Source organism: Uloborus diversus, unplaced genomic scaffold, assembly GCF_026930045.1.
Source record: "Uloborus diversus isolate 005 unplaced genomic scaffold, Udiv.v.3.1 scaffold_18, whole genome shotgun sequence".
NCBI lineage: Eukaryota > Metazoa > Arthropoda > Arachnida > Araneae > Uloboridae > Uloborus > Uloborus diversus.
Window position 1 is genome coordinate 1,037,919 of NW_026558329.1, and position 23,955 is coordinate 1,061,873.

The 23,955-nt window shown below is 34.9% G+C and overlaps 1 protein-coding gene across 1 annotated transcript in view; it reads right to left on the reverse strand.

Moving 5' to 3' along the window:
- Positions 1-978: 978 nt before the first annotated feature.
- LOC129233135 (serine/threonine-protein kinase 26-like) overlaps positions 979-23,955 on the reverse strand; it is a 62,143-nt gene continuing 39,166 nt past the window's right edge. Inside the window, exons 7-10 of the mRNA XM_054867197.1 lie at positions 13,683-13,905; positions 8,044-8,262; positions 2,449-2,603; positions 979-994 (exon numbers count right to left, since the gene is read on the reverse strand). Coding sequence (XP_054723172.1) covers positions 979-994; positions 2,449-2,603; positions 8,044-8,262; positions 13,683-13,905 — 613 coding nt within the window. The remainder of the gene's footprint in view (positions 995-2,448; positions 2,604-8,043; positions 8,263-13,682; positions 13,906-23,955) is intronic.

A 23,955-nucleotide genomic window follows, 5' to 3' on the forward strand; every position in this document is an offset into this window, starting at 1 on the left:
TTGAACGCACAGAAAAGATGCAATATTATCAGGTACGTTTCCGTTATAGCTACGCCAATTGGCGCATTTTTTAACATTGGCGATTTATTAATATTATAAGCTAACAATTGTAATGTTGGCGACATTGAACAACTATAAGACAAGGATAGCTTTTGCCAGCATTATTCGATTTTTTGCCAAAAAAAAGTAAACAAATATTCAAACTAAATGACGTACCTAACGGGAAACAAATTATCAAGCAATATCGTGCAATAAGGAACTAAGTGTATGATTGCTAAGCACTTAAAATTCAACTTTTGCAAACTGTCATGGATTTTTCTCACGACTAAGTCAAAACATTCACTTAAAATTATCCAATTTTTAGTAAATTTGGCATAAATTGACATTTTTTCCAGTTTAACAATAACAATATGCTTCAAATGCAAGTGAAGCAACAAACCGTGTGCGTTGCTGCCCACCTTCCTTTCTAAAAAAAAAAAAAAAAAAAAAAAGAAAAAAAAAATGTTAAAACATAAAAAAAATTAAAAAAAAAAAAAACTGCCTAGAGATTTTTATACCTTGCGGAAGATAGGATTAAAAATGTAGAAAGCTTCTGCAAAATAACAATGGCGAAAGATGGGTTAAAATGCGGAAGGGCAGAAGATAGAACTAGAATGCGGAATAGGATTCAAATGCGGAAAACTTCTGCAAAATAGGAAGGGCGGAAGATCGGATTAAAATCTGGAAGGCTTCTGCTAAATTCGCAAAAATATAAAAGCCATATTCTACCACGGCGCATAAAAGGGAACTTAAAAAATATGAGATCTGTACAAGAGAGCAACAAGAAATGTATAAATATCTCAGTGAAAACATACAACGGCCACGCGTGTCGGGTAAATAAAATCTGAAATAAAACAACATCCATAACAAATAATGGTCTTCAACCTCCTCTGGGGACAAGGCAGATATGTGGGTTAAGTAGCGTTGGCACTTGAATGTTCATGTCAAAGTGGTCCTGCAAAATAAAGCGATGACTTTAAGAAAAAAAAATACATATCAGTAAGCCAAACAGATTTTTAGTTTGTCTCTAGGGTGAAAAGGGACCTTAATTCTGGAAAAAAAGGACATATATTCCAAAAAAGGCCCTTAATTCTGAAAAAAAAAGGGACTTACATTCTAAAAAAAGGGCCCTTATTTCTGAAAAAAAAGGAGCTGTTTTAAGAAAGGGACCTAAATTCTGAAAAAAAAGACTTACATTCTAAAAAAAGGGACTTTATTTCTGAAAAAAGGACTTACATTCTAAAAAAAGGGACCTTAATTCTGAAAAAAGGACCTTATTTCTGAAAAAAGGGAGCTGTTCTAAAAAAGGGACCTTAATTCTGAAAAAAAAAGACCTTATTTCTGAAAAAAGGGACCTTATTTCTGAAAAAGAGACCATATTTCTGAAAAAGGGACCTTATTTCTGAAAAAAGGACCTTATTTCTGAAAAAAGGAAGCTGTTTTAAAAAAGGACCTTAATTCTGAAAAAAGGAATTACATTCTAAAAAAAGGGACCTTATTTCTGAAAAAAGGACCTTAATTCTGAAAAAAGGGAGCTGTTCTAAAAAAAGGACCTTAATTCTGAAAAAAAAAAAAAACCCCTTTATTAGAAATTTTTTTATTTTACTTGCGTATCTTCTATATATCATTCAAAAATAGCGGCAAGTAAGTCAACTAACTTGTCATAGCTCATTACTTGTCGACCAAACTCAATTTATAGTATCATGATCAACATCAAAATGATAGTAGCAGGGCCGGATTTGGAAGTGTGGAGGCCCCCCACCCTTTCTGATATATCGATAATATTATTTTTGTGCAAGCATTCTTTTTAGAAATACAAAAAAAAAAAAAATGTCTGGGAGAAAAAACGTAAAATTTGATTTGCTGACCCGTGAAACTTAGGATATTTTGTAAAAATTTTATTGTGGGGGCCCCTTTGTTATGGGGGCCCCGCCCGCTCTCCCCTAAATCCGGCCCTGGATAGTAGCGTATAAATGAGAGGTCTGTGACGACAAGAGTTGCGGTGAGTGAGTGGGCGTGTCCCTCTCCCCCCGCCAGCAGAGTAGGGTTGAGAGGTAGGGGTGTGGCAGGCACAGGGGACACGCCCTCTAACTGCACACTGCGCCTGCTGTCTCAGAACTCTCATTTATACCTTACTAAAGTCTACGAGCACAGAAAAATTTGAATTAAATCCGAAACGGTGGGTGCCATTTTGGGAAAATCCTGTATGATCCGACATAGAATGATCTATATGTCATTATCCAGCAAACAACTGGGATAAACTTTATGGCATTTCTGAAGGATTCTTTCGATATCAATCACAAAACGTGCAGAAACCCAGTAAGTGAAGTTAATAAACACAAAAACAAGTGGATCTCCCAACTAACAAAATATAACTATTCGAGATTATAAAGGAAAGAGAGACTTTACCCCCTGAGCCTGTCCATGATGGTGTGCATGCGCCTCTGTCCGTTGAGGCTAGGCACGAGCCTCCTCAGCACCTCCTTGACGAAGGAGTCGGAGAACCCGGGACTCGAGGCCTCGGCCAAGGCGAACGCCTCCCGCACCTCATCCCCCTGCTGCAGCTGAAACGATACATTTCGATGTCAGCGCGAAGGCTACAAATAGTAATGAAAATTAGCTGTAAAGATATGTCAAAGCTAAACATGGTGTCACTCATTATAAAAGAAGGTCCCTATACATTCTCCCATAACGCGAGGGTTTCTCGAGTTATTGAGAGTGCAGCACGGTGGGGTTTGTAAATGTTTTAGAAAAAATGAAAAAGCTCTAGTACCTATTCCTATTCAGAGTCACAACTGACTACAACTGTATTTATGTCGAGGACTGCATACTAAGTGCCTTGCCTCCATTATTTTATATACCGATAGATGGCAGCACCATCACCGGATCGAACAGTTAATGAGCATTTAGAACTAGTCCAGGAGCTAATGGCTACCCCCAGAGGTATCGTTTCACTTGGAGGACATGGAGACCACGAGCCTATTTAACGTCGCCCAGTCCCCTTTAATGACGAAGGTGGGTCTTCGACCATCGAGGTTCGAACCCAGGACCCTCCGGCCCCGAATCCGACACTCTACCGATCGGGCTACCACGGCCCAAAAGCTCTAGTACAAATCAATTCCAGTTTTTAAGAGTGGCTCAAACCAATATTCAGATTGCAGGATTAATATTTACAAGTGGGCGAGAGCAAAAAAAAAAAAAAAAAATTACAAAACATAAGTAGGGTTAAAAATAATGACTAACACAAATTGAGTGACGTCCGATCAGTAGAATCTCACAGCAATCAAAAACGGGCGAATTTTACAGAGGCAGATGCAATTGGATTTAAAAATTCGCCACATCATTCCAGATGCGCCGTCAACACTGAAAATGTTTCAATTCGATTGCCGTGGTTCAAGTATTGTTTCGAGTCCATCTTATTTACTCCAGGGATTCTTCAAATAAAGACTCGGTTCTTGTGAAATCACAGCCAATTTCCACCAATACCTTGGGACTTCGAATTATCGAGAGTTGGACGCTGAGGTTCATACATGTTTTAGAAAAAATAAAGTCGATAACAGCTCCTAATCACACAAGCGAGTCACACACAACACCGTAAACACGAATACGATAACAAAATCACAGCGCAGTGTTGCCAGATGGTCAAATCCAGATTTCCCTAATTCCCTTCCAACTTTTCCCCAAAAAGCCGTATTTTCTATCAAAATTCCCCAAATTCAAAAATTATTTTTCCACTAATCTTTATTACTAATAATAAAGCTGAAAGTCTCTCTGTCCGGAGGATGTCTGGATGTCTGTAGGATATCTGTGACGCGCATAGCGCCTAAACCGTCCGGCCGATTTTCATGAAATTTGGCACAAAGTTAGTATGTAGCATGGGGGTGTGCACCTCGAAGCGATGTTTCGAAAATTCCATGTGGTTCTTTTTCTATTCCAATTTTAAGAAAAAAAAATATCATAAGATGGACGAGTAAATTACGGTATTATCACAACGTGGAACCGTAACATGGGTACAAGCCAACTGGCGAGAAAATTCACCATACATTATTTGTAAATATACAGGCGAACCAAAAGATCTTTTGATTTTACTATTACGGGCAAAGCCGTGCGGGTATCACTAGTATTTTCATAAAATGAATCGACTTCCTCTAACATTTTTGTCTCTTGAAAAAAAAAAAAAAATTTCCCCTAAACAACCAAATTTTCTTATAAAATTCCCCAACTTTTTTTTTCTTCCCATTTTCGCTTTTTTTTTCTGTCTTCTTTATCTTTATCTTTCTTTATCTTCACTAATAATAAAGCTGAAAGTCTCTCTGTCTGGGATATATCTCTGTCTGTCAGGATCTATGTGACGCCTAGACCGTTCGGCCGATTTTCATGAAATTTGGCACAAAGTTAGTTCGTAGCATGGGGGTGTGCACCACGAAGCGATGTTTCGAAAATTCGATTTTGTTCTTTTTCTATTCCAATTTTAAGAATTTCCCGAGCAAAATTATCATAAGATGGACGAGTAAATTACCAAGCTACCATAACGTAGAATCGTAACGTGGGCAAGCCAATTGGCGAGAAATTCATCATGCATTATTTGTAAATATACAGGGGATCCAAAAGACCTTTTAATTTTCTACTACAGACAAAGCCGTGGGGGTGCCACTAGTCATAAATACAAGCGCCTGACCGAGAGATAAGAAATAGCCAAATATGTTTTTTTTCTACTTGCATTTACTACTCTGCTTCTGTATGTATATTTAAACTATGATTTTTGTATATACAGTAAACTCCCGATTATCAGCGGTCGGATTATCCGCGGCTCGGCTAATCCGCGGGTCTTTTCACAATTTGTTTCATTAATTTTTTTAACGGTCATTAAATAATTTTTAAACTTTTGTGTTACTGTTTGTTTTTAGCCTTAAATGCGTATATTATTTTACATTCAATGTTAGTAGATGCAATTTAGCAATGTTTTTAGCAATAACTTAAATGTATGTTTGAGTTTTATTCATATTTTTAGCTGTTGCATACAGTAGTATTGTTTTTTACCTATTGTTCGGATTATCCGCGGATTTCGCTTATCCGCGGTGGTCGTGCCACCCTATTCCGCGGATTTTTGATTAAATTTTTAATGGGTTACAAAGTTACTTTTGAGCTGGTGTTATATACAAATTATCTTGACATTTGTCCATCTTAAGTTATATAGGTGTCCATCTTAAGACTCTTGCAAGTATGTTTAATGAGAATTATATAATAAAAAAAATTGCGGAGGTAGGGAGATAAAAGCATAACAAAGAAAAAACAACATAATTCTGTTATTTTCGGACATAAAAATACCGGAAATACGTCCGAAAATACCGGAAGTTCGGTAAAATACCGGAACACAATTACCCCTGTACAATGTAACTACTACTTCTTGACGCGAATCTAAACACGGAAATTTTTTTTCCCCCGGAGGCTTTTTTTCCCCCCAGGTTTTCCCCAAGGAAAAATTTTTTCCCCAGAGAATTCCCCTCAAAACTCATTTCCCCAAAATTTCCCCAGAGAGCCCCAGATTTCCCCAAAATGGGGAAATTTCCCCCCAATCTGGCAACACTGTCACAGCGCTTCGGAGCAGGGTTGGCCGAATTGGACCCAAATGGGTTGGACCCAATGGGTTTTTTTTGAAAAAACCCATTATTTAGCCCACTTTTGGGTTTTTTTAAAATTTTCTGAGAAGTTTTAAAAAAAATTAATTAATTAAAATACTTTCACAATTTAAACTTATTTTTTATTTGTTCTTCACCACAGACAATGGACATAAAAAATGAATTTTGAACTTTAATAGTATTTCTTAACTCTTAACGGCATAAAAAAAATACTTCAAAGATTTTAAATAAATGTATTTAACTTTTTTCTTTAACTGGTCAATAAATAAATCAAATCATCTTGACCAAGTCCTGTCATGTGTGATTTTCTGAATATTTGTAGATTGTACAGAGGAAACTACTCTAGCTAAAAGGCTTTCATGTGAATTATTTTCTGCTAACCAACACGTCACAAATCTCGAATAAACACAAGGTATATTTTTTAGAAATAAACAGATTTTACAAACGGTCGACAGAAAACAGAACAGGTACAGTATTTTCATTATCTTACGAAAAAGTTTAATATTTCTTCCTCTGTACACAGAAATAGAACAACGGGCAACATAAAAATCAAAGAAATGTCTGGATGAAGCTGGAATTCAGTAAAAAGGGATTTAAACTACTTGAGGTTCTACAGTAGTTTTGCATAACAAAATGAAATACAATAAAACAAAATACAAAAAAAAAAAAAAAAAAAAAAAAAAAAATAGTAATTAAAAACGAACAATAGATTTTTCAAAACCCAACTTTAGTTGGGTTTTTTGGGGTTTTATTTAAAAAAAAACCCCAAAAAAACCCTGGGTCCATGAGCTTTTTAAAAAAAAAAACCCCGGGTTTTTGCCACCCCTGCTTCGGAGCAGCACAGCTAAAAACAAGCTTTCTCACTCACAGCCGAGTGTCAACTTACCCACAGTTACTATTGTTACTTATTGTTATTGTTACTATTTGTATGCCGTCAAAAGATTCATCTACAAGTGTCCAGTACATTCTAGAAGTTACTGGAGCCAGGGGTGCCGACCTGCGGGGGGGGGGGGGCATGTAGAAGACTGCGCCATTGAAATTTTTAGGGGGGGGGGGGTGTTTAAGCGGCATTTTCCTCTTTTTGGGGAAAGTCTTCGTGGTATGGGGGGGGGGGGCACCTTTGCGGAAGCTAATGTTACAAATTCTGTAAATAGTAATTATTGTAGGAACGTAACCTGTAAATAGTTTCCCGTAATGAATATACAACCCCTTTTCATATTTCTAAAGTATACGATCCCCCTATTTCCTTTTTGTTCATTGATAAAATTTGATAACGGTCTACTATTTTCCAGAAGCGTGTGGAATATTTGAGAGATTTCTTTTCGGTGTGTATATAAACCGTTACACTGGATAAAAAGTGAGTTTCGATTGAGATTTCGAACTGAGAGCGTTTTTGCTCTGTTTATTGCGAGGCATTTCGCTGTGTTGTTTTCGTATTTGGAAGTAAATACGTGTGTAAACGTTGAGTTTACGGTGTTTTGTGATAATTGCTTAATTGCTGATGAATAATTTAGCAGTTGTTGACGATCTTTCCTGTACATAGTGTAAATAAATTTCCTGTGTTTTTATCAAGAACTGTGTTTTCATTTCAAGAAAATTGAAGTCGCACCGAATCCGTTACACTATCTATTAGGTTCAATTTATCTGTTTGAAATATTATACTTTATATTTTTGATCCGAGATGTAATCACAATAAACGATTTCTCGCCAATGAGTCCCCAAAAATGATGCCAACTGGGTGATACTGTCTGACCACGGATTGTATGGAAAGACAAACATCCGTTTTACAGCCGGAAATGGACAAATCTATGTTTAGCGATGCAAAGCTTTTGCAGAAGCAGAGTCTCATTCAAATGCGCGGAATACCGGCTTCAAATATTTTACTTTTCCCCCTCATTCAGATAGATTCGTCTTATCTGGACGTTTGAAAATTCCATACAATCCGTGGTTGGACTATATCTCTTTAAATTCTCGCCAATCCTGTAGACACAATGCCAAAGGGTGAAAGTCAGCATACGTGCATCAAGATTAAACTCACTAAACTCGGTGGCGCATCAGCCATTAGGCCAAGGGTCGACGATGCCCATTTCAGTATTCGTGGCAGAGGGCTCTATGGAGTTCCCGAGGAGTGCACTGAAGGGATGAAGAGTGAATCGTCTGCGAAAAACTCTATAATTGATTGAACCCGCAGTCACGAGAATCGAACCCGGATCCGAGGCGTGGAAGTACGAAGCGCTACCCTGATCCATTGTGCTTTAATAGTCAATTTTGTGCGAAAACTAATTACCAAATGCAGCAAGATTACAGCACATAAATACACAAGAATAACAATCACGTACAAAATCAGTATCTAACATGGCCTCACCTCGTTGATGAGCCTGGAGATGAGGGCGAAGGATCCGGAGGCCCGCGGCGGCGGCGGGCCGTCCGGGGACGGCGGGCCGTCGTAGTTCTGCCGCAGCAGGCGGTTGTCGGGCTCCACGAAGTCGCTGTTCGAGAGGATGATCCAGTGCTGGTCGTCGGGGCTGCCGTTGTGCCACGGGACGCGGTTCGACAGGGAGACGGGCACGCTGCCGGGACGGGGCTACACACATAGAGAGGAATTCCGTTACAGCGAACGTCGATACAACGAAATATCCGTTATAACGAAATAAATGTTTCCGTCTCGATTTCATTTCCCTCACGTTGGTTGCAACGAATTTTGCGTCACAACGAACGAACGTTAGAATTCCGTTAGAGGAGTTCGTTCAAGGAATTCCGTTACTGCGAACGTCGATACAACGAAATATCCGTTATAACGAAATAAATGTTTCCGTCTCGATTTCATTTCCCTTACGTTGGTTACAACGAATTTTCCGTCACAACGAACGAACGTTAGAATTCCGTTAGAGGAGTTCGTTCAAGGAATTCCGTTACTGCGAACGTCGATACAACGAAATATCCGTTATAACGAAATAAATGTTTCCGTCTCGATTTCATTTCCCTTACGTTGGTTACAACGAATTTTCCGTCACAAAGAACGAACGTTAGAATTCCGTTAGAGGAGTTCGTTCAAGGAATTCCGTTACAGCGAACGTCGATACAACGAAATATCCGTTATAACGAAATAAATGTTTGCGTCTCGATTTGATTTCCATTACGTTGCTTACAACGAATTTTCCGTCACAACGAACGAACGTTAGAATTCCGTTAGAGGAGTTCGTTCAAGGAATTCCGTTACAGCGAACGTCGATACAACGAAATATCCGTTATAACGAAATAAATGTTTCCGTCTCGATTTGATTTCCATTACGTTGCTTACAACGAATTTTCCGTCACAACGAACGAACGTTAGAATTCCGTTAGAGGAGTTCGTTCAAGGAACTCCGTTAGAACGAACCTTTGAGGTTCGTTCTCGGTTACGCAGAATTCCATTGCGTATTAATTTCTGAATAATAGTAAGTGGTGCAAAAAGGGGCGTCTCGAAAATATTTTTGGGAGGGGGGGGGGGAAATATCAATTTACCAAATGAAACCTAATTTTGCCAATGATTAAAAATTAAGAATAAATAAAATACGCGCGTGTTTGCATACCGTAAAAGGATTTGTTTCGCGCGACGTAAAATGGAGATAGTGGTGAATAGGGTCGTTTCCAAAATTTTAAAAGTATTTTTTTCTGAAAAAGCATGCTTAAAAACATAGAATCTGACCATTTTTTTAAATAATTTATTTAAGTTTAATACTTTTAAAAAATTACTTTACTTACTTAATTTTGCGCTTTCATTTTTTACAAATCTTGCCGATGACATCATAAACGATGAAATGCATTATTAGTGTTGCCATTCACAGAGCAAAATATTTAATTCGCATCTTTACTCACGTGCATTGGCAACGATAAGGTTTGATGGCAAGCGTAGAGCGCAGTATTTGATTCGCTTGTTGATTATCATAATGTGGAACGTGGTAGAAAGATGCGCAAAAATGCGTCATTTATGACGTCATCAAGACCACGCCTTGTTTGAAAAATCCGGAATTTTAAAAAAATAATTAAAAAATAACTGTTGGGAAAATGAAAATATAGGTCACAATCAAAAATGCTGTAATTGTTAGATACGACATTAAGCGTACACCACTTTGTCCATTCATATACTTTTATTTTTTAATATTTCTTATAAAACACTGCTTAAAACATTTCAAATCAAAACTTAGCTGTTCTAACAAAACATATCCACTGTTGCCATACAAAAACGTACAAACTCTTAAAAGACGGGAAAATAAAGCAAAGGCTGGCAACAGTAATCGAAAAGGCAATTTGTGATGTTGTTTAGTTGGCGTTGTCGATTTGGTTGAAAGCATTAACTTCTCCGAATAGCTTTGGAAAATCTCAAGGTAAAATCATTAAACAACCTGGGGGGGGGGGGGGGGCAACCAAGCCTATTTTTTTAAACCTGTTCACATTTGATCCGGATAAGCCGGAGATTTTCCGACAAATGGGGGTTGGATGATACACGAGGTTTCTCTGTATTTTACTGATAAAGTGCAATACACTGAAACATAATTTATTGGCAAATCAATCCAGAACAGAGGTTACTTTCATGCATATACTGTGATTATATAAAAAAATTTGCATTGGAAAAAAAATTCCTCGGTCTTCTAGCACTTTGAAAGGCGGTGGTTGCGCCACGAAACCATCTATTTATTAATTTTTTTTCTCAATTTTTTCCGAGTTTTTTTTAACAAAAATCAATTGAGTCCTTTCTCTTAAGTGGTCTAAGGACCTTTAACCTTCAAAATTTTCGTTTTTCTGGAAAAAATAAATGTTATGCATATATTTATTCTGAACAATTTGATACCTTATTAATTACCATACGCCAAAATCTTTTCAAGTTATTGTAAAAATGCGTGACCTCTCCCCGTAGAGATTTATGTTAACAGCTGCTCTTTAAGCATCTTTTTCTCAGGTGCCGGTTTCTTCGGTTTTCTAGTTTTGCGCGCATGGTATCTCAAAAAGTTTCTTATATATTTCCGTAAAACTTTTCATGCATGTTTGTCTAGTTTATTTTTATGATCTGAACCTAAATTTTAACTAAAAATTAAAGTTAATATTTAAAAAAAATATTTTTGCCGAAAATTTTGGAAATTTTCGATATTAACTTAAAAAATTTCAAAAAAATAAATAAATAATTAAAAAAAAAAACAACTAAACTTAGGTTCAGGTCATAAATATAAACTAGATAAACATAAATTAAAAGTTTTACGGAAATATATAAGAAACTTTCTGAGATATCATGCGCGCAAAACGAGAAAACCGAAGAAACCGGCACCTGAGAAAAAGAGGCTTAAACAGCTGCTGTTAACATAAATCTCTATGGGGAAAGTTTACGCATTTTTACAATAACTCGAAAAGTTTTTTGTGTATAGTAGTAAATAAGGTATCAAAATGTTCAGAATTAAAATATGCATAACATATATTTTTCCCAGAAAGTCGAAAATTTTGAAAGTTAAAAGTCCTTAGACCCCCTAAGTTTAATGAACAACAATATATGGCATTTCAACAAAAGTATCTTTCTCTGTAGGCTCAATTTTTTTGTTCAAATCATTCCAAGTTATGAACTCAAAAACAGAAAAAAAATTTCAAAATTTTCCATTAGCGCTAAAATAGTCAACGATTTGTCTTCATTTAGATTGGGGTATTCAATCATATAGTTCTAAAAGATTCAAACTCAATTTTGCATGCATAAATACATTTTTTCCGGCTCTGGGTGAGGTGTGTGGACAAATGGGGATACCACCCCCTGTGAAAAAAATTCATATTTGAATTAAAAAAAAAAGATTGACACATCTATGTCTAGACGATCAGGTTAACCTACTCAGTGCGTTTTAATAAGATTTCAAAAAAATTTAATGACGCGCCCTTCAAAGGGCTGGCCCTGAATATACAGTCGGATCTCCATATATCGAACTTCCACATATCGAAATTTTCTATATATCGAAATCCCAGCACATTTCCATGTTCATTACATAGAAAAATTGTCTCTATATATCGAAAAAAATCTCTATATGTCGAAATTTTTTTCGAGACATACGTAGGTTTTTTTTGAGCAATCACGATTGCTTATTGTTCTCATTTGACTGTTTTGATGTCCTATCATTTTATTTTCCCACCGCCACCCTCCGCACCATCACCGTGGACCGGCCGCCTCACGATGCTGCTCCTATAGCGAAAGCCGTCTCAATCCATGTCCTACACACACGCGCATACATACACAACTACACACACACGCACGCACAAACACACACACATTCATGCCTACACACTGACACAAACACATATGCCTACACACACATACACATACCCCCCACAACACATGCACACATTCATATACACAACTACACACACACTTATGCCAGCACACAGCAAACACACATGCCTACACACACATACACATACCCCTACACACAAACACACATACCCCCCACACAAACACACACGCCTACATACACACACTCGTGATTGCGAAAAACATAATTTGAATTCATGATGTCAAAATTCAAATTAATTTTTTTCTACTTTAGACTGTTTGTCTCATGAAAAATGCAGGTTAGGGGAGAAAATTATGTTTACTAAAAGTTGCTACGAAACTCATAAGGAATCTGGGATTGAGGGGTGTGTAGATAGGGTCGTTGTTCCGTTCTGCAGTTCTTACATTCCCTCAAGTTTATTTCAAATCTTAGTTGCAACCAGTAACACTAAAATCAGTTTCAATTCATCCCTTTTGTCTGTTGGTTATCATTCCTAGTCTTTTCAGCTTCAGTAAAAATCATTCAAGTTAAGTAGATTGATTTTTTACTTTTCTCTCGATTGCATTGTTAACACGAAAATCCCCTCATGTGGCGGTTCAAGTTGAATTGCCGAAGAATGAAGGTGTATGAAGGCGAAAAAATGTCATTTCTGTTAATTTTTTAATTATTAACTTTCATTTAGTCCGATGCTCGTTTAAATTAGAAGTTGGGTTTCATGCACGAAAATTAGTTTTAATTTTAATGTTTTAGGAGATTTTTATGATAAAATAAGATCGTTTCTATCTATCGAAACTTCTATATATTGAATTTTTTTCCGGAAATTTGCTACTTCGATATATGGAGGTCCGACTGTAATTTCCCGCTCTGTTTCGACAAAATTTTCAAACTGCTCTGTGCTCTATCTTCAGAACGGAAGCGATATTTTATTACATTTTGTTTTTGGAGAGGTCATAGACTAATAATAAGAGTAGACCGAGCTTTCCCAGACGTGCTAATGAAAAAATGGGTTCATGGATACATCATGTGACTGGTGGGAGACTTGGCGAACACTTTGGCGGCATGGTTGCTAGATGGCAACATTATCTATAGTTTGGCACTCGACATGTATCTTAAGACGTAATGTGTTTTCATTATAATTTTTTTTTCCAGGTGTAGAGATTAAACTGTTTTTCTTTTAGTTATGCATTATTTTGACATTAGTAATTAGTTTTGATCAGTTTTCAGTCACTTTTATTCCATTCGGAACCGCTACGTCAGCGTCGGCGTGAACGTATAATGGCGTAAACGTTTTGCGTTAACGCAAAAGTGTACTAATCGGAATCTTAAATTGAAATTGTAGGTAAAAATCTTACCGTTTGCCGATTCTTTTGGGGCACTTGCATCTTTAATTGCTTAGAGAGTTATTGAAATTGAATAAAGAAAATGCACACTACTATCTAAACGAAAAACTCACTCTATTAACAAAATATTTACAACCTAGAACAACAAATTTACAAATCGGACTCCATAAAAGATTCCGTGTTCCATCCATTCTATTTATTTTATTTCTCGCCGGCGCTGATCGTCTGCTACGATCAACGCCCGCTGTTGCTAGGATATCCACCAGTCACGTGGTTTGGTTTATGAGCAGCAAAAGGGTTGCCATAGCTCGGTCTACTCCTATTATTAGTCTATGGGAGAGGTCTCACCATTTTCTCTTCAAAACGATTCTTGAGGAACTTACCACGAGTCCGTGCTGGTTCCAGTATGTCCTCTGCAGGATGGGGGGCACCATCCCGGGGGGCTCGGAGCTCCAGCCCGACACCAGGGAGAGGGGAGCGGAGGCGGGCCCGAAGCTGTCCTCGAGGCTCGAGGGCGGGGGTTCGATCTTCATGTCCAGGGTATCCGGGGTGCCCAGGTCCCACCTCCAGGTCTGCCACGAGTCGTCCTTGCCCTGGGACTCGTCCCTGGAACGAAACAGTTCACGTCACCAGAAACAGACATTAGGCCCCCCCAACGGATTAACTTCGCACATGGCCCGCGGACGCATACAAATAACCTTTACTCTGTTAGAGACCACGCAAAGATTTGGAGACTGCTGATTGGCTACCCCTTGAAAACGTCATCCATCTCCTGTTTCGCTTGTTTTGCACGCTCTAATTATTATTTTGTTTGTCCTTAGGCAGTGCTGTTTTCAGGAGAAAAATATGGTTAAGGGGGGGGGAGGACTCCTTTGAGGTTTCCAGAAAATCGCCAAAATAACCTATGTACATTAAATTTGCATTATTTTTACAGTAAAAAAATTTTATGTTTCGGTTCCCCCCTCAGAACCGGAATTAAAATGAAAAGAACAAGTTCAATCATTGGCTTAGCAAAAGCTGATCCAATGACCTCAAGTCACGTGACTCAACTACGACGAATGGTTGGCACGCTTTACGTGAAACAAGCGCAAGAAATCTGATATCTTCCAATGCTTTGCTTTAAATTGTATCACGTGACTTCGGAAGGGGGCGGGTATCATGAATGAGTCTTCAGTCCCTCCTTTTTATCTCTTCTTACTGGTCCCCACCTTCCTACAACTACCGCAGTGTTCCAAGGATGCTAAATTGTACAAAAAAAAAAGGAACGACATTAATGGGGATAACTCAAAGTAACAAAGGGACCATACCCACAATAACACCAACAGGCCACACGTATTAGCCTTGCTGGCCGCATATGGACCACTGACAATATTTCAGGCACCAGTGGTCTATTTGTAGGGAAAAGTTAGCTACATTGAAAAAAAAAAAAAAAACATAGTAAGGGTGAGGACTTGGTCTTAATGGACTTAATCATAGTAATAAAGGAACCCTAATCACAATGGGACCGATAGGTCACACAGATTAACTTCGCACAAGGCCCGCGCGGACGCATATAAGCAACCTTTACTCCGCTAGAGACCACGTAAATATTTGGGGACTGCTGATTGGCTATCACTTGAAAACGTCATCTATCTCCTGTTCAGCTTGCTTTGCAAGCTCTAATTATTATTTCGTTTCGAAACAAGACTTTCTTTGAGGGGAGGGGATGAAATAAAAGCATTCAGACGTGAATCCAGAACTTTCGAGAGACAAAATTTGTCCAATACGTTGGATAGGGAAAAAACATGGCCGACTCATTTGCGTCGATTGACCAATCAGGAGTCCTAAAAGTATTACAAGGCCCCTAGCTGAGTAAAGGTTGATTAAATGCCCTGCGGACCGCATGAGTAGGGAGGAAAGGAGAGTTCTGCCCCAAGAGGCGGCTCTGCGGCTATGAGCCGCCTCCCAATCCCTCCGCTTCCCTGATGCCGCCTCCACCGCCTCCTCCACTTCCTCCCCACCCCCTCCCGACCTTGGGGTTGACCCTCCCCACGACCGGGGCCGCCGCGAGAACCCGTAGAAGGTGACGAGGGTTTTTCCCGCGTTTTAGATATTTTTCCCGCGTTTTCGGACTTAGAATATTTTGAACTTGTTGTCATGGTATCCACAAAGTTTTTACTTTTTGGATGGCAACACTTGTTTGAGTTTCGGTTTTGGAATGGCAACACTTGTTGTCATGACAACCAGAGTTTTTAGTTTTCGGTTGGCAACACTTGTTGCTATGTTTTAACTTATGCTATGTTTAACGTCGGTGGCGCCATCTATTGAGAGGTTGATTTTTTATTTCTACGAATTTAATTATTTTTATTTTTACAGAGTGTTGAAGTTGGGAATCGAACACCCAAACTTTGAGTTAGCAAAAACGTATGCTAACCACTATGCTATATTTTTCATTACTCTTTCAGTCTTAATGTGAATCTGTACCATGACAACGAATATTACAATTAAATTAATTTTAAAACCATCAGTTAATTCACTCTTTAGTACTAATCATGGCATATCATTAACTGTATTTCAGCTCATAATTGAAACTATCATCATTATTATTATTTTTCATAATAACAAAGTTTTCACTTAAGTAAAGATTTATTTAAATACAACCCATTCGAGATTTTAGATTTGGTTCAATGCTTTGTGGACTTGAAATATATTTTAAACTTTGATTTTCTTTTTCATGCATTTCAAACTTTATCATTTTTATTTTTTTCTAACTTGTTAAATTTTCTTAACTAATTTCATTTTTCTTTGTCAAATTTACAAATATTTTTTCTAACTTGTAAAAATTTCGAAGAAATAATTTTCTTAACTAATTTTTTTTTGACTTTCATACAACAAAATATTTTTTCTTACTTGTTAAATTTTCAAAGAAATAATTAACTTAAATATTCTTTCACACATTTTGAACTTTAACGTTTTTTCCTGTCATTTAGCACTTTGATTTTTTTTTTTTTTTCACTATTTTAGCGTTTTTCAATTATTTTCAGTCTTTAACTATTTTCTTAACTTTTTAGTCTTTAACTAATTTCAAGCATTTCAGACTTAGATTATTTTTTCGTGATTTCGATTTTTTTAGTATATTTTAGAGTTTGATCATTTTCTCGCTTGTTTTTACTTTATCGTTTTTTTTTTCCGATATTTTTAAACTTAGAAATTTTTCACAAGTAGTGACAGGAATCGAACCTTCAAATTTTTCAAAACGTTATCATGTCTTCAATTTTTGCAATCATGTCAAACTTGCAATCAATTTACTCTTAGTAGTAATTAACACTTATCATTAACAAATTTTTACGGATTTTAAAAAATCAACTTAATTAATTTTTTCCAGTAAGCAAATTTCGCACTCAAGTTACATTTCATCACTGCATATACGTTTCAAGAGTTACATTGAATTTATCACATTCCATTTAATTAACTCTAATAATTACTTTTTCATTAATACTTAACTTAATCATTTTATCATACATTTATTCCAGTTACAAAATTATGCTTAAAAGTTATTTATTTTTCTTAGCACAAGAGATTTTAACATGTTCCTACTAAAATGCTTTTCACTCTAGTTTGAGTTTACTAAAATAGCAACTCATTTACGATTTAGATTCATTTAATCGTCTTTGATTCTTTTTTCATTGTTAATATTTTAAATTATCACATACGTTATTATTTTTATACATTTATCCATTTAATTTTCGAAAATCTACAATCAATTTACTTTTCGTATTAATTAACACTTATCACTATCAAATATTTTCATGAATTTTAAAAAATTATCTTCTTAAATAATTTTTTACTGTAACCAAATTTCCCACTCAAGTTATATTTTATCACTACATATGCTTTTCATGAGTTTCACTTAATTTATCGCATTTCATTTAATTAACTCTAATAATTATTTTTTATCATCGATATTTAAGTTAATCATATTTTCCTTTCTTTATTTTTTTTTTTTTTCATGCAAACACTCTTGATGGAATAAAACAAAATTTTCAACTTTCATGAATTAAATCCCCTCTGAATATTTTATTTTTACTTTACCATACTTTACTATTTTACTTACTGCGTTTTACTATTTATCATTCATTACAGCTTTTCCAAAATATTACTTTACAACCAACCAATTTCATTAACAGAATTTTCATTACAATTTATAAATTTCACTTTTATTTAATTATTTTTACCTACGGTAAAATAAAACACATAACACAAAAATGTTAAACATCAATGAAGTACCCAAGAAATGTTAAAATTATAAGTCGAGTATCAAAACTTCATGTCAGCAAATTTTAAAAATAGACTTACCGAAAAATAACTTTTACTGAAATTCATTTCAAAACTTGGAATCAATTTACTCTTAGCATTAATAAACACTTATCATTAAGAAATTTTCATGGATTTTAAAAATCAACTTATTTAATTTTTTTCCAGTAAGCAAATTTCGCACTCAAGTTACATTTCATCACTTTATATGCTTTTCAAGAGTTTCATTTAATTTATCATTTTATTTAATCAACTCTATTAATTATTTTTTTTGATTAGTATTTAACTTAGTCATTTTATCGCATAGTGTTTTACTTTATTATTTTTTTTTTCATACAAGCACTCTTGTTAGAATAAAACAAAATTTTCAACCTTCATGAATTAGAATCACTTTGGCTATTTCATTTTCCCAATAATATTTTACTTTAACAACTAATTTCTTTAACAAAATCGATATCATTTATTTTAGTCTTTATCCTTTTCGAACGATACATTCAAATGGACAGCTATACGTTAAATTAAGAAACTTAATCTAAATTTTGACAAATTAAGTTATAGCTAAATACTGACTAAAATTAAGTACAAAAGACTAACCTTTTTGGGGTGAAATCCCTCAAGTACCAGCTATCGCGAAGTTATTTAAAAACAGTGAATGAAATTGTAATAAGTGGATTGTTAATTATAACTCAATCTCACAAAATTACAATTACACGCATGTTTTATTTGAAATCGCTGCATACGGCTGGCTGCCCATCGTCGATTTGCAGTATGCATGCCGTGATATCGCAAATCAACTCGGCTGTTGAAAAAAACTACCGTATTCCCACAGCACTTCGGATCGTCCACACACACACATCGAGGCGATTTGAGAAAATGACTTTATCAATATTGCTATCTACCCCTTTACCGATAACAGATAGCAAACCCCACGTGCTAGTATTATTCACCACCTGGCCTACGTCTTTCAAGTGATGTCACTGTTTCTGACCAATAATATTTTTCTACTTAGAAAATGAAATCAAAAATTTTTGTTTTCTTTAATCATATAAAATGTTTTTAAGAAATAATTTCTCAAACTTGTAATATTTTTCCACTAATTAAAAAAAATCAATTTTTTTTTTTTCAATCATATAAAAATAAATTTTTAATCTTACAACAGTAAATTTTTCCGCAAAAATATTTTTTTCAAATCAAAATAATAATAATATTTTTGTAACATATTGTTTTTTTTTTCCTTTCAATCTTTTTTTTTTCAAAAATTTTCAAACTTACAAAATAAAATTTTTTCAACTGAATCTTCAAACGAAATGCTTTAATTAAATTTAAAACTCAATATCACTTTACTCTTAGTATTAATAACCAATAGCACTTAACCATTTACTCTTTGCACTCTAAGTATTAATTAACACACACGCATTAGAAATAATAATAATAATGTTTAAGATACTTACAAATCATCCACTCAAGCTTTCAAATATCCATCTAGCATGTTATTGTTCATTCGTGTGAGGGAACTTGTAATAAAACTTTACTTATCAACCGAAATTATAAGCGAAAATATCGCATTTTTTAGCACTTAATATAATCCTACAATTAACAAATTGGTTTTAACTTTGAATTTAAGAAAAATAAAAACTATTACACACTTAGTAACATATCTATCGATGTATATTATTTCATGACAAATCACAAATAGGTGAGGATCTTTTATCGATCATGTGACCAACTAAGTTAAGAAAGAGCGTTCTTATCTCATATGAGAATTTATAAGTCTTTAATATTTCTCTTTAATGTAAGTGTATTGATACGTACGAGTTTGTGTATGTGAATATAACTGTGTATTGTTTTCAAACCATTGTCATGTTTAAGCTTTACGGTTCTAATTTTGACTTTCCACTTAGCATTATTTGAAGTCCTTCGCATGCATTAAACTATAGAAATATTACAAAAATTATATTTTCATTCAGTCTTAATTACAAAACCATACAATAAGATGAAGACAACACCGATAGTATAAAGATTACTTACAATAAAGTGCATATAAAAAATATATGTAAGAGTGATTTCAAAGTATAATCCATCAACCATATTCAACAACTCAATCAAAACACAAGTCTCTTTTAAAATGATAAACACAATTTATTCACACACACAGTAAAAGACAATTAAAAAAACTTTCATCTTTAAGTAAAACTCTTCAAAACTTTCAAGCGTATTTTTAACATCGATTGCATCAAATAAATCAGACACATGACATTTTAAACATGGACTATCAACATTCAAAGTAACGAAGTCACGAGTCAAGTTTTCCCAATTAACATTAAAAAGAGCCCGTTCGAAAAAAGTGTCGAACTTTCGACCCCTTGTTAATGATTCACATTCATGCACTCTCATGTAAAAAATGAATCCATTTTTACAATCCACACATTCTTTTTTAGAAAGGTAGTTTATGTTGCATATGAGCTCATCAAATAGTCACTTACGTAGAGAATCAGCCAGTTTACGAACTTCTTGTGATGTATATGTGCTGATTTTATCACATCGACAATCACAGGGATATTTTTTCTCAATTTCCGAAAGGATGTACTCTTTTAGAGTATAAGTCATAAGTTTGTCTTTGACACTACGTGAGATACAAGGGGACGCGTAGCACAATTTGTCAATCTGGCTTTCCAAAAGTAGAACTCTATCAGGCATCAACTGGAACACTTCTCGTTTCAGTTTGAACAATCTTTGCACACTAACACAGATGTTACCATTCGCACTCGACTCTCCTTTTTTATAACAAAAGCGAAATCACGGTCTTCGATTAATTTTTGATTTATATTTTTACGTAGGCTTGAAATAAGTGATCTCCACACATCTGGTTCTAAGGAAATACCATCCATAGTTGGTCGAAAAATACCATCTTTCCCACACGTATATCTTCTAATATGCACGCGTGTACGTTTCCGAAAAGCATTCACATAAAGTGAAAATACAATCACCCAAGTGTATCATATCATCAGGCTGTGGAGAAGCCTCAATGTTCATTTTCATGTTCGTTGCATCCCATCTGTTCATCTTCAGGCTTCAAAGTTTCAGAATGATTTTCACCAGCGTTAGTCATTCTTAACTCTCATAGGATTAGGAGTCACAATACTAAAACAACTTCCTGTGAACTTAAAAAATAAATCAAACTAGGTTTTAACACTAGCTGGTGAAGAAAAATCCTAAGTACATAGAATAAAATTTCACGATCTCTTTCAAAGCTCAGAATCACCCTGAAAAATGATTCTCCAAACATCCACTATAAACCAATGAATATTCACTTTAACCAATGAGAAAGTGTACATAAATCTCTTGCTACTGACGTCATAGAATATCACATGAACTTTTGAGCAGAATTGTGTTGTTTTACACAGTATTCAGATTTTTAGAAAATGTCAACACTTTGACTTCCAAATTCATCCTGACCTACTACGAGTAATTTTAAGATGGTAGCAGGTTTTCAAATCACACCGAATGTCCGATGACGGTTTCGCATCTCATCGCAAATTGACATGATCAATTACACGTGATTGATCATGTCATGCGTGAGATGCGAAACCGTCATCGGCATTCGATGTGATTTGAAAACCTGCTACCATCTTAAAATTACTCGTAGTAGGTCAGATGAATTTGGAAGTCAAAGTGTTGACATTTTCTAAAAATCTGAATACTGTGTAAAACAACACAATTCTGCTCAAAAGTTCATGTGATATTCTATGACGTCAGTAGCAAGAGATTTATGTACACTTCTCATTGGTTAAAGTGAATATTCATTGGTTTATAGTGGATGTTTGGAGAATCATTTTCAGGGTGATTCTGAGCTTTGAAAGAGATCGTGAAATTTTATTCTATGTACTTAGGATTTTTCTTCACCAGCTAGTGTTAAAACCTAGTTTGATTTATTTTTTAAGTTCACAGGAAGTTGTTTTAGTATTGTGACTCCTAATCCTATGAGAGTTAAGAATGACTAACGCTGGTGAAAATCATTCTGAAACTTTGAAGCCTGAAGATGAACAGATGGGATGCAACGAACATGAAAATGAACATTGAGGCTTCTCCACAGCCTGATGATATGATACACTTGGGTGATTGTATTTCACTTTATGTGAATGCTTTTCGGAAACGTACACGCGTGCATATTAGAGATATACGTGTGGGAAAGATGGTATTTTTCGACCAACTATGGATGGTATTTCCTTAGAACCAGATGTGTGGAGATCACTTATTTCAAGCCTACGTAAAAATATAAATCAAAAATTAATCGAAGACCGTGATTTCGCTTTTGTTATAAAAAAGGAGAGTCGAGTGCGAATGGTAACATCTGTGTTAGTGTGCAAAGATTGTTCAAACTGAAACGAGAAGTGTTCCAGTTGATGCCTGATAGAGTTCTACTTTTGGAAAGCCAGATTGACAAATTGTGCTACGCGTCCCCTTGTATCTCACGTAGTGTCAAAGACAAACTTATGACTTATACTCTAAAAGAGTACATCCTTTCGGAAATTGAGAAAAAATATCCCTGTGATTGTCGATGTGATAAAATCAGCACATATACATCACAAGAAGTTCGTAAACTGGCTGATTCTCTACGTAAGTGACTATTTGATGAGCTCATATGCAACATAAACTACCTTTCTAAAAAGAATGTGTGGATTGTAAAAATGGATTCATTTTTTACATGAGAGTGCATGAATGTGAATCATTAACAAGGGGTCGAAAGTTCGACACTTTTTTCGAACGGGCTCTTTTTAATGTTAATTGGGAAAACTTGACTCGTGACTTCGTTACTTTGAATGTTGATAGTCCATGTTTAAAATGTCATGTGTCTGATTTATTTGATGCAATCGATGTTAAAAATACGCTTGAAAGTTTTGAAGAGTTTTACTTAAAGATGAAAGTTTTTTTAATTGTCTTTTACTGTGTGTGTGAATAATTGTGTTTATCATTTTAAAAGAGACTTGTGTTTTGATTGAGTTGTTGAATATGGTTGATGGATTATACTTTGAAATCACTCTTACATATATTTTTTATATGCACTTTATTGTAAGTAATCTTTATACTATCGGTGTTGTCTTCATCTTATTGTATGGTTTTGTAATTAAGACTGAATGAAAATATAATTTTTGTAATATTTCTATAGTTTAATGCATGCGAAGGACTTCAAATAATGCTAAGTGGAAAGTCAAAATTAGAACCGTAAAGCTTAAACATGACAATGGTTTGAAAACAATACACAGTTATATTCACATACACAAACTCGTACGTATCAATACACTTACATTAAAGAGAAATATTAAAGACTTATAAATTCTCATATGAGATAAGAACGCTCTTTCTTAACTTAGTTGGTCACATGATCGATAAAAGATCCTCACCTATTTGTGATTTGTCATGAAATAATATACATCGATAGATATGTTACTAAGTGTGTAATAGTTTTTATTTTCTTAAATTCAAAGTTAAAACCAATTTGTTAATTGTAGGATTATATTAAGTGCTAAAAAATGCGATATTTTCGCTTATAATTTCGGTTGATAAGTAAAGTTTTATTACAAGTTCCCTCACACGAATGAACAATAACATGCTAGATGGATATTTGAAAGCTTGAGTGGATGATTTGTAAGTATCTTAAACATTATTATTATTATTTCTAATGCGATGTGTGTTAATTAATACTTAGAGTGCAAAGAGTAAATGGTTAAGTGCTATTGGTTATTAATACTAAGAGTAAAGTGATATTGAGTTTTAAATTTAATTAAAGCATTTCGTTTGAAGATTCAGTTGAAAAAATTTTATTTTGTAAGTTTGAAAATTTTTGAAAAAAAAAAGATTGAAAGGAAAAAAAAAAACAATATGTTACAAAAATATTATTATTATTTTGATTTGAAAAAAATATTTTTGCGGAAAAATTACTGTTGTAAGATTAAAAATTTATTTTATATGATTGAAAAAAAAAAAATTGATTTTTTTTAATTAGTGGAAAAATATTACAAGTTTGAGAAATTATTTCTTAAAAACATTTTATATGATTAAAGAAAACAAAAATTTTTGATTTCATTTTTCTAAGTAGAAAAATATTATTGGTCAGAAACAGTGACATCACTTGAAAGACGTAGGCCAGGTGGTGAATAATACTAGCACGTGGGGTTTGCTATCTGTTATCGGTAAAGGGGTAGATAGCAATATTGATAAAGTCATTTTCTCAAATCGCCTCGATGTGTGTGTGTGGACGATCCGAAGTGCTGTGGGAATACGGTAGTTTTTTTCAACAGCCGAGTTGATTTGCGATATCATCGGCATGCATACTGCAAATCGACGATGGCAGCCAGCCGTATG